Here is a 12,260-nt window from a genome sequence, read left to right on the forward strand (position 1 = left end):
TCCCTTCTGACCCTACCAACTATGAAATTATGAAACCATGATATCACTGACCAGTGGAAGCTCCTGCAAGTCAAAGCTTTAACTAATTTACAACCTTCTTTAGACACCATTTTCTTTCTCCATTTCAACCTCATGATCAGGCTGATTGGTAACTTGATTAATACCTGATTGATATGATCAGCCCAACTGATACCTTCAAAGATCTATGACCATATATCCAGAATATCTATTCATTTTTGCAATTAAAAGAATGTTTATGTGTAGATGAGATGTAGCATTCCTGGAAGTTGCTGGATTGACAGTCCTGGGGACTGAAGCCTACTTCATAACCAGAACAAGCTTGATTCTCATCTTGCACCAGTGTAAATAAGGAGTAATTCTAGTGAAGTCAAGTGGTATAAAACAATTCTAAGTGAGATCAGATCCAGGCCCATTGAACATGGCAGACAGGCAGTAGCCCTGCAGTCTTTATTAAACTGACCTGACAACAAGCCACAGAGCAAACCTAGAGGGAGCACTTGGAGAACATAAGAACCTAAGAATATAAGAAGTGCTATATTGGGTCAGACCATTGGTTCATCTCACCCAGTATTCTGTTTCTACCAGTGGCACAAAGAAGCATAGATCATTCTCTAAAGAACTTCCCTAATGGGATCTCTGCTGGGGTATAAACTTGGGCAACAAATCTTTGTCAATAAAGATGGTTAGTTTGGGGCTCAGTTCTGCAAGGGTCTGAGTACTCTGGTACTGATGTATCAATTTATTCAACTTCAAGCAGGTGAGCAGTCCATTTATTGCAATAATTATTCCAAATTCATTTTGACTTAAAGTTAAGCACATACTAAAGTGCTAAGCAAATATTAATGTGCTAATGCTAAACTAAGCATATGCTAAAGTGTTTTTTTGGACTGGGACCAGAATTCTCACTGTCTTGCAGGATTAAGCCCTGCTTGAGATGGACACTTGTCTGGTGGGAGCTTGTGTAAGATTGCCAGGTCCACTCTACAAAGGCTGCTGAACATCTATCAGCTGGTAGCTGTGGATCACTGCTGATCTAAGCTGGAATCAAGGCAGTGAACCAGAGGTGAAGGGCCCAATATCCTGCTACAAATCTCTTTACACATCTGCCTGGTCCCTATTATTAGTCAACACTGTTGTCTGCTCAAATGGAGATAAAAGCATTTTCTGTTCTCTAAGGGATGAGAACTCAAGTTTCAGAAGTTAAAAAAATGTCTGGAAAACTGGATGGTGATGATAAAAAACCCTCTCAATTACAAAAATGTACGCCTTAAATACCAGAGGTGTCTTTAACTCTCACTCCAGTTTTACTGGCATACATTCATTCCTTTTGGAGGCAAGTCTAATCCTTTGCACCCTGAGCACTCTTTGCCTGATTCTCATGGGCAAATAACCAGTCAGCAGGGCCAGAAAAAACTCTAGAAGACTCGCATGGGGAAAACTGGGGTGTCATTTCTGTTGTTCCTGTGCTTGCTCCTATGGGGCATTTAGAAAATCCCTAAACCAGAACCTGAACTGCTGTACAGTGGCCTCATACTGGGATTGAAGTTGATTTACACCTATTGAAGATCTAGCTCCAGATGATTAATTTAAATCCTTAGCGTTCCCATTTGTTTACACTGTGCTTTTTTATGCTTCTGGTGCCCCCTCCCCATTTTGCTCTTCCAAATATGATAAAAAGAAAAGGTGAAATACCAAGAGGAGCATCATATGACCTAATTACTCTGGAAAGGGGGTTAGCTATAGTATTAAGTCCTCAGTGAAAAGACACAAACAGAATACCACCTGGTTTGTCATGTTCCTATGTTCTTGCAAAACTTAGGGTTGTTTCCATGGCACAGCCGCAGAACTAATCAAGGGGTAAAATGATGGTTATGATGCAGTCACACAGTTTTGCCACTGACTTCAATGAAGCCACAATTTCAACTAAGACCTCTGAAAAGCAAGATGGTAACTGAACTGGAAACAACAGATCTATAGTTTTTGCCATTCAGGAATAAATAAAGTGGTGATTAGATTGCCAGTAATTAACTTGTCCCCAGGGACCACAGTTCTTTTCCCTACAATAGGGTGTCTGTGGAAAACAGTAATGACAACTATATGGACTCTGTTGCCTCACAATGACCTGAATGTTGACATTTTACCAGGCCCTGTTCACATTTTAACCCCCCATTAACTAGACTCATCCATTAAGAAAATACTTCTAAAATGTAGAATAGGAAACAGGTGCTGACAGATGAGCATTAAAGAAGAACAAGGCAAAGAAGGAACTAGGGCTAAAAACAGATTTCATTTTTGTTGCAGCATCAGCTGTGCCAGGATACATACCAGCACAGCTGATCTGACTGATCACCAAAAACAGATGTTGCTATTGTCCTGCAGGGTCAGGCCCTTGCTGCTCTCAGGGCTTCAGAGGCCCAATCCAGCTCTAATGTGTGCCATGGGAATCCTCTGCAGGGGATTCCCAGGGTGCAGCAACATGAAACACATGTCCCAGGAATCCTGCAGGATATGTATGGGCAAGCATGGAAAAGGGAACTCCCATAGTGGTTACCTGTTCCATGTTTTTAGACTGAGCCCCAAATCAGGGATTTCTGGGGAGTATCTCTGCAAGAGGGGCACCTGGGCTGGTGCGCCCAAGGCTTCAGGGATGATCCTGTGCATCTGGGGAATTCCTCTGGGCCCCTGAAGCCCTGGGAAAACCTGCCTGGGGTGACTGGAGAGCATGGGCAGCTCTAGGCTGCCTATGTTCTCCTGGCATAAAGCAAACATTATGTCAGCTGCAAAAAAGCAGCACAAATTTATACTACCTGTTGTCACAGCCTCAATTTTGGGCATTTGTGGAATGACAAGGGGCATGGATGCCTGTTTGTTTGGACTTTGTGCTGCCATAAAAACTTGTATGGCACCACAAAGGCAACAGTTGCTTCCAGTCTATGAGGCAGAGACAAAATGCTTCTGCTTCTTCAGAGAAGCATGAAGCATGTCAGAACTAGTGAATATGAACAGGGAAAGGAACCTGTGAATTGTTTTCTGTTTTTAATTAATAAAGGACTCATAACTGCTCACCCAAAATGATGAACTTTGGTGTACAAGTTTACAGTGTGGACAGAAAGGTAAACATTTTCAAAAGTACCAGGGGGACTCAGGAACCCAAATCCCATTGACTTTATCTCTGAAAATTTGTTATTATGGGTTTGAGACCAATACCAAGTTGCATGGTCTTATGTGAACTGTGGTACAAATCTTGCTTTTGCCTGTCCTCTGCTGTGGGTGGAGTTAAATCCACATAGAAAGGTCCATGGTGGCTCCCTGGATGTTTGAGTGGTAGGACCAAGAAGAGGCCAGAAGAGAAGTGTATGGGAGCCCAGTGAATCCACTCAGTACAAATCTACTGTCATTGGCCATTACCTGAGGTGCAAAAGCAGCAGCATAAACTGCTACTCTGTGACTACAGCAAGGGCCACGGAGTGGCTTTTCTTCTACCCTGAGGCACAACATACTCCCCAGAACACCTGGCTGGCCCCCTCTGAAGCTGGGCTTGCCAGAAGTGACAGGATTAAAGAGCTTGGTTTGGGTGATTTGCAAGGAAACTGTACCTGAGTGCGTGGTTCCTGGCCAGGCTTGGCTGACGCTCCTGCAGCATCTCAAAAATATTTGGCTGGCGAAGAAATGCAACAATCTTATCATTGTAAGCTGGAAAAGAGAAAGACCATGGGAGCTTTTCTTTACTAACCAGTGACACTTTGGGAGGTCACCACAAGTGAAAAATACCAATCAAATTGTGATAATACAGTATATAGAGCGCACTGAGAGTAAGTTGCAAAATAATGCAAAATGATTGCCTCCCTGGGCTCATCTACACAATGCAAGTGTGCCTGAATAAACTTTGGTGCAGCTCACACCAGAGTTTACTGCTCTCAAGGTGCAGAGTTTACATGTGCTCTTTGGACAGCAGCACATTGGACTGGAACAGAGGCCTGGGGGGTCAGCCTGCCAGCCTGGAGCTGCTCTGCCCCAGCTCCACATGCTGCAGAGGGGCTGGCTGGGACACAAGAGTGCTTCAGTACAGTGCTAGCTGGCACACTGTAGCACCCTCATTATCCAGACAGCCCTGGTTACTGTTTACATGTGCATTGTGGGAAAGTAAATAACTCCACCATAGGATAGAACTTGTGTCAGGCAGTAGTATTCTACAGTGGAGTTAATTAATTTACTCCGGCCTAATAGTGCTGCTCATATAGACAGTGGGTATGTCTATCTGTGAATTAAGGCACTTTTCCCAAATTTAAATTTAAATTTAGTACTTCCAATGTGACGTACTAAACAAATGCGCATTAAGCTGCCTTAACGTGCATAGTTTGTAACTGACACTTAATGCGCAGTAGCTTATTTTACTGTGTATTAGCATAATAGCATGGTTTTTTATGTGCAACAAAATAGGCTACTGCACATTAAAGTGCACATGTACATGTGCCCAGTCATGCTTTAGTGTGGAGTTAATTAGTCAACTCTGCATAAAGCACACATGTAGATGCCCCTCACTGAGAAAGAGCTGGTGAAAAGTGAGAAGAGGGATGTACTTATTAAATGGTCCTTAAACACTTTCTGCTAAATGCCACTTGCAAGTGAAAACAAAGGCCTGACTTACCCAGAGGCAATGCTTCATGGTGGTGCTGGTTTCGAATAGCTGTTACGAGGCTGTTTCCTGGCCTGGTCATCAGAGAAACTCCCCTATTTCGGGAAACTTCTGAGGCCTAGAGTGAAAAAGGGAAAAACAAAATATTGTAACTTAGATGGACAGCAACACATAAGCTGATGAAACCTCTTATACTTTTTCTTTTCCATGACTTCAATCCAGGGCCATGAACAGGAAAATTGATTTTTTTAAAAAAAGTTATTGGCCAGAGTTTTTGACATAGCATCCTAAAGCAGGACTCAACACATGCATGTTAATAACATAACAATTACCTTAGGCAAAAACTTTCAAGACCAGCAATAGCTTTCCATTCTGATGGTCAAATTTTCAGCCAGCTTCAGGAAGACATTTCATTCTCTGTTTCCAAATGGATGCCTACAGTTAAACTTGTCTACACTATAAAATTTGGCCTTTAACTGTGCTTGCACAGCTAGTTAAAACAAAGCTTTCCTAGCATAAATTCAATTATACATACCAGTATAAAAAATGCTAATGCTGGGATAACTTATTTAGGTTCTTTGAAGTAAAATAAGCTATAACAGTTTAAACACTTTGTACTAAAATAACTGTATTTACATTAGATATTTTATAACATCACACCCTACTTACTTTTGTAAAAAAAAATCTCCTTAGCCAACATAGCTGTGCAGGTTAAAATGTGTACATACAGAGAACAGGCCTTTACACCCAATTATCACACTCAATTTTCTGGACAAATGCCCCACACATGAAGAAATAGGCACCTATGCCATTGTATAAAAAAACGGACTTTTTTTTAAAAATTTGGCTGTAATATGTTTACTTGGCATCTTGGGATGGAAATCATTATTGGAATAGCATGAATAAAACACAGAACTGGAATAGAAAACATTCTTCTTTAACTGGGTTTGTGTTAATATGAATGGAAATTATGTGGACTTAAAAGAAAAAACACTTTGATGAACAGAAACAGGATGGGCCAAATCCAACAAACTCTTGAGAAAGTTAACTGACATCTCAGGCCCTTTATGTGGATTTTAGATCCTGGTTCTCCTGGGAAGGCATGTAACTGCATAAGCTGGAGAGAAATGGAAGAGCAGAAAGAGAACCCTTCCAAACACTTGTCCAATAGCTTAGTGCAGGGATTGTCAACCTGGGGTATGCATACCTCCAGGGGTACTTAGAAAGTTGCTAGGATGTACGCAAGGGTAGGCAGGGATGAAGCACTGCCACTCAGCACCCGGTGCAGCTGCCTCCTAGGAGCGGGGCTGGGGGGTGGAGTGCGGGGGTAAGAGCAGCGGCACCCTTCTGTGTTACGCAGCCACAGCCACAGCCACCACCATCCACCACCCTGCACCCCTGTCACTGCATGCAATCCCCTCCCTCTCCATGATGCTGCATCTGGCCGCCACCGGGCCCACTCCACCACCCCCTCTGCATCTGCCACCAGAAAGGATACTCTCCTTAAAAAAGGTTGAAAACGCCTGGCTTAGTGATTAGGGCACTTGGTCAAGAGATGGCAGGCAGGTTCTAGGCTCTCCTCAGCCAAAGGGGCTTTGAATAAACACCTTCCACTTCCCAACAAAGTGTCATAACCACCAGGTTGAGGAGTAGGCACTGCCCAGAGTATCCTTCTGCCCTCTTGATGAAGTGTGCCCACTGGACAGTCAAGAAGAGAAGATGTGTGGGATGGGGCCAGAAGGACAGCAAGCCAGAGGGATCTTGCTCTGGGGCTCAATGGGAAGGGCACTGGTATTCCAGAGTAGATCTATATTGAAGTTACTGGAGTCATACTGGCATAAAATCAGTGTGGGTGAGATGAGAATCACGTCAGATATACCACTCCCATACAAATACCCATTCCCAATCTGTGGAGTGGAGAGTTGCTTATTTTTTATTTTATAAAATTGTAGTGCTTAGCAATCACTTTAGAGAGAGGTCGCTCCTACCCTATTACTTGTGATGCTTCACTCTGAATCCAAGCTCCACATGATGCCAATCAGATTTTAGTGTCTGATAATTACCATGTCTTCTAACTGGCTCCAAATGAGGATCAAGCAGCTTAATGTGCCTGACATGTCACTTTTGTAACATATAAAACATAAAAAGCACAGTAGGTGAGGGAGTGGTAGTCAATACATGTCAGACAAGAAAAAAAATTGATGGCAATTAAATACACTGATTAAATGTACTGTAATTGATAATCCAGAGCTCCTGCTAATGTGTACTGTGCATTTTTTACTCTATAAGCAATTATCTGATTTTCATCTTGCCTTCATTAGTTGTACATAGATACATCAATGAAGTCACTCTAAACCTATGCCAATGCTTATAAGAGGAGGATGGGATTGGATACAAAGTGTTTCATGCCTTGGAGGTGTTAATGTTGGCAATACCCTGCCTGTCTGTAAAGACAAGTTTATGACTTAAACCTTCAGTGGGTCATTTACAGTATATTAACTTCACCAGTAAGTACTCTGTGGGGAATGCTGCTATTTTAACAACATTTATTGAATCTATAACTTTGGAAAGTGGCAAAGATGAAGTGAAAAGCTTGGCAGTAAAACTAGCCATCTCACAATCACACACAATATTCATCTCTTCCTATTGGACAACAGGGTTTGAGTAAGTTTTGAAAGAACAGAGAGATGCACTCAGTCTGCCTTTGTTGTCCTGTTCTGTAGGCCATGTCCTTCAAGCCCTTGTAAGTGAAACAGAGTTTGCTACATTCGTTGTCATGCTTTTATAAGAGAATTTTGCCCTCTCAAACACATGCTGTAACTTCTCTTCCATGATCCCTTTGTCTCTTCTCTCTTCCATGCCTTTTTCATGTCAGCCAATGCTTAGGACATGCTTCCATATGGCCTTACCCCTTCTGAAAACTGCTTTTTCTCTAATAAGACTGAGCTGTTGGGTCTATCTTAAGTGGTTGACCCTGTTCTCCCACAGTGACAAGTAATGGAAGGGATGGGTATACAGAAGGGAAGGAATGAAAATTACTTAAAAAGAAGAGCAATGAAAGCAAAAGCAAAGTGAAAGAATCAAGAATGAACCTATTATGTGCAAAACTACTGAATAAATCCCACAGTCTTTGTATGCTGTACTACTCGTTTCCACAATGTCATCAGGCCATGCTATGCTACATATGCTCTTGACCCTTCAACACTTACACACACAAGTATATTTATTCTAACACATGGTCCCATTTGATGTGCAGCTATGACTTGGTAGCAGGAAAATTCCAAATCACCTTCATCCTTCCCTTTTCTGTTCTGCACCCCTCTTTTAGCTAATTCAATAATACTGATTACTCCAATGCTAAGTTTAATTAAAGCGTCTTGTCTGCCTTGATTTTCTAATTGAAACAATTAATTTAGATTATCACATTATTTTCCAGTTTTTAAAGAAGTGGCACTGGTAATGATTTAGTGGCTTGACTTGTCTAGCGGTTAGATAATTTGACGGATTTATAGACTGAGTTTAACAGCCTCATAATTTTCCCCAGTAGATTGCAACCAGATAGCTGGGAACTCTTTCAGCGCCAAAAGCCATGGTAGCAGCTTGTTTTTTTCCTCATTTGGATTTCATGTCTGTGATTTACTGCAGCCTTCAATGGACATTTGGGGCTGCTGTCCATCTGCGTTCTGCCACCGATCACTTTTTGGGAGAGTGAGCAGATGGCACACCCCATTTTCTTTCCCTTTCTCTCCACAACAGCCTCTGTATTCCACAAAGGGTTTTCTGCTTCCTCATCACACACAGCCACCAGTTTTGGCTCAAACTGCTACCTACTGATAAGGAAGGGGAACCAATTAAAGGAAACGGTGAATGGTTTAGATGCTAGTGACCTGTTGATTTCTGGAGTGGTAGAGCTTACATGCATGTGCATCTTGTCTTAGGGTTTTAGCTGATTACTTCAACAGCAGCACCTCAGTTTAACATGAACTAGCCGGCTGGCTTTTCAGATTTTTAAAGGGAAGTGGGATTAGCTTCAACATTTTTCCTTTGCAAAACAGGAAAGATAGATGCCCTTACTCTAAAACCGATGACCATTGAAAAATCTGTAGAACACAATGCTGTTAAATTCAGGCAGCTTTAACAATGGACATCTTAAGCCTTTACAGGGTCTTTGATTTAGAGAGAGAATTTGGTGCAAAGGAAAGTATAAATATTAGAGAATAGTTTTGGAATCATAAATGCATGGGGGCTTTGTTCCATTCCAACAAGAGGAAAGTGTAATAGGAGAGTGTTTCACCATATCAATAATACATTTAGATATTAAATAAAATGCAAAGATTAAGGAAGAAACTTGCTACATTTAGGAAGTCATATTTATGTGTTCCAATAATATAGGGCAGGTTTACTTTAAAAGTACATTCGAAATGTTAAAAAATGATTTTTTTTTTTATTAGCAGTGTGAACTTCAGGCAACTGTGTTAAACTCCACAAAAACAGCAGCTTTTTTTTTTTTAGTTGGGAATCAATGTCAGATTCTTATGAGGCAAACGGATTGAACAGATTAATGTATTTTAAAGCTTGAAGGGACTGTTAGATTAGCTAGTCTGCATTCCTCTAAAACACAGGTCATTACTTTTCTTCCATTTACCCATATACTAAAGCCAACAGCTTATATTTGGTTAAAATATATCTTCCAGAAAGGAATCCAGTCTTGATTTGAAGATATCAAGAAATGGAAAATCTATTATTTCCTTTGGTGGTTTGTTCCAATAGTAAATCACCCTCACTGTTCCAATTTCAATTTGTGTGGCTTCAGTTCCTAGCCACTGGGTCTTGTTATGGCTTTCTCTGCTAGGTTAAAGAGACATTTAGAATTTGGTATTTTCTGCATAGGAAGATGCTTAGATATTGTAATCATATCACTTCTTGATCTTCTTTCTGAGAAGCTAACCAGATGGGGACTTGTAAGTCTGTCACTGTAGAACATTTTCTCTATCCCTCAAATCTTTTTTTTATATTTCTTTTCTGTACTTTCTCCAATTTTTTAACATCCTTTTTAAAATGCAGATACCAGAACTGGTTGCAGCATTCCAGTAGAAATCTCTCCAGTGCTGTATGTGGAAAAATAAATCTTCTCCACTTCTACTCACTTCTCCCCTGTATATACAGTAAGGGGCATGAGTTCTTTATTGCCATAACATTGCAATGGGAATTCATTGAATTATTTACCCACTATGACCATTTAGGCCTATTCAGTCACTGCTTTCCAGCACACAGTCCTCATTCTGTAAGGAAGACCTGCACTTTTTGCTCCTAGATTTCACTTTATTAAAATGCATTGTGTTCAAATTGAGCCCAGCTCACCAAACAACCTTGACTGTTCTATATACCTGCTCATCATTATTTAGCATTTGTTAATTTTTGTGTCATCTGCAATAAGCTGTGGTTAACTTCCACATCACTGATGAAAATGTTACACAACATTAGGCCTTGTCAGTAACGTAACTAGGGGTGAGCAAGAGGGATGTCAGCCCCAGGCACTGAATTAGGAGGGGTGCCAAAACTGTCCCCCACTCCCATGGAATCTGTTTTGGCAGCAAGACCAGTCCCACAGCATTGCTCTTGCAGCAGCAAGCAGTGCACAGTGCTGCCACTTTGGCTAGGGACAGAAGTTACACATAAACTGGTTTAAGTGATCAGAAACTGGTTTAAACCTGTAACAGAACAGAAGTTCAGTGCACATAAACCAGTTTCAAAATGGCTGAAACTGGTTTAAGATAAACCTGGTTGAATATAGTGTCAGACTTAACTGATTTAGGTTGGTTTATGAAACTTCTGTCCCAGACCCCTTCCTGGTTCCAGTTAAATCAGAGTCCCCCAGCTTCCCAGAATGCTTTCTAGCCCTGGGCTGTGCTGTGCTGTCTGCTCCATAAAGCAGGGATGACCCTGCCCCTCTGCTCCCTAGCTGGAGCGGTGAGGGCTGGCTCACTGTCCCTCCCGGCAAACCCTGGCTGGGGTCAGGGAGAGGAGTTAAATTTACCTCCCCCAGAGTATGGAGCTGCCCTGCCCTGCCCTGCCCTGCCCTGCTGGCTGCGACTGTGGACTACAAATCCCAGAAGCACCTGGAAGCAGGAAGAGGAAGTGATGAGCAACTCTGCAGAGTCCTGCTGCTGTGACTCTGGACTGCAAATCCCAGAGACCTCAGGAGCAGCAGGAAGAGTAAGTGAACACACCTCCCAGGCTGTGTTTATAATTTTCAGCTTATAGTTTTTCAGAGAAAGAACTATTCTCGTTCAAGCTTTTATGAATTAATTGCTACAATGTCCTCCCCACCAGCTGTGCCCCCTCTGCTTCAGCAGGGACTGGGGAAAAGCCTTGGACTGGCTGGTAGGTGTGCTCTAGCACTCCCCATCTTCTGGCTTTAGTCATTGTAGGCATGTAGCTGCATTTCCTGAATTAAAAGTGAATATGTGTTTATTTGTTTTTCAGTTCAAACTCTGCAGCTTAGACTAAGCTGCAAAGACTGAATCAATTTAGCTTTGGGCTTCTTGACTGTCTGTACTTAACCTTCAAGAACAAGAGATAGGGCAGAGTATGCGGCGACAGTAGCAGCAGCTGGAGACTGTTTTGGGTAAGACTCCCGTGTACACCTTCCCCCCACCCTCGGAACTGTGACTACCCTGTACAGGGTTTCCCTAGGGCACAAACTCTGCTTGTTATGGTGCTAAGCCTTGCAATGATCCCCATGGAACCCAACTAGTTAGAATTGTATTTCATAATATTTCCTCATTAACAGTCATTTTTTGAGTTAGGCCAGTCAGCCGGGCTTTACTCATTTAATGCATGCCCTGTGGTCATAGTGCTAATTTTTAAACAGTGTCACATAGTCCTAAAGTCAAACATCATACAAGTCTAATTACAATGCATCTACAAGCTTGCCTTAGCAACCAAACTTGCACGTCGGCATTGATGCCTACAGAGTCAGATGGATTGCAGATTGGCTGAAGGGTCATACTCAGAGGGTGGTGGTGGTGGACGGGTCATATTTGACCTGGGCAGAAGTGGGCAGCGGAGTCCCCCAGGGCTCGGTTCTTGGGCCCGCGCTGTTCAATCTCTTTAGCAGTGATTTGGACGATGGGGTGAAAAGCAACCTGTTTAAATTCGCTGATGATACCAAAATTTGGGGTAAGGTGAGCACGCTAGTAGGGAGGGAAAGACTGCAGCAAGACCTGGATAGGTTACAGGGGTGGGCTAATAAAAACAGGATGCGTTTCAATACTGACAAGTGCAGGGTGCTGCACTTGGGCAGTAGTAACCTACTACTAACCTACTACTAGTCCTGCCCCCTAACTCCAGCAGCACACTTATAAGATGGGAAACTCCCTTCTTGAGAGCACGGAGGCAGAACTAACTTGGAGTCATTACTGACTCCAAGATGAACATGGGCTGGCAATGCGAGGTCATGGTTGGCAGGGCTAATCGGACCTTGTCGTGCATCCACAGGTGCATCTCAAGTAGGGCCAAGGAGGTGATCCTCCCCCTCTATACAACACTGGTCAGGCCACAGCTGGAGTACTGTGTCCAATTCTGTGCGCCCCACTTCAGG

At 42.5% G+C, this 12,260-nt stretch overlaps 1 protein-coding gene across 5 annotated transcripts in view; it reads right to left on the reverse strand.

Annotated features, from left to right (window-relative positions):
* Nucleotides 1-12,260, reverse strand: part of HECW1 (HECT, C2 and WW domain containing E3 ubiquitin protein ligase 1) — a 406,215-nt gene that overhangs the window by 59,309 nt on the left and 334,646 nt on the right. For all 5 annotated transcript variants that reach the window (XM_090050042.1, XM_090050044.1, XM_090050045.1 and 2 more), the window contains 2 exons: nucleotides 4,670-4,775; nucleotides 3,618-3,714 (listed from right to left, as the gene is read on the reverse strand). In XM_090050042.1, the coding sequence (XP_089906168.1) occupies nucleotides 3,618-3,714; nucleotides 4,670-4,775 (203 nt within the window). The remainder of the gene's footprint in view (nucleotides 1-3,617; nucleotides 3,715-4,669; nucleotides 4,776-12,260) is intronic.

The sequence above is a fragment of the Crocodylus siamensis genome, chromosome 5, assembly GCF_052110815.1.
Source record: "Crocodylus siamensis isolate JL-2025a chromosome 5, ASM5211081v1, whole genome shotgun sequence".
Classification (NCBI taxonomy): domain Eukaryota; kingdom Metazoa; phylum Chordata; order Crocodylia; family Crocodylidae; genus Crocodylus; species Crocodylus siamensis.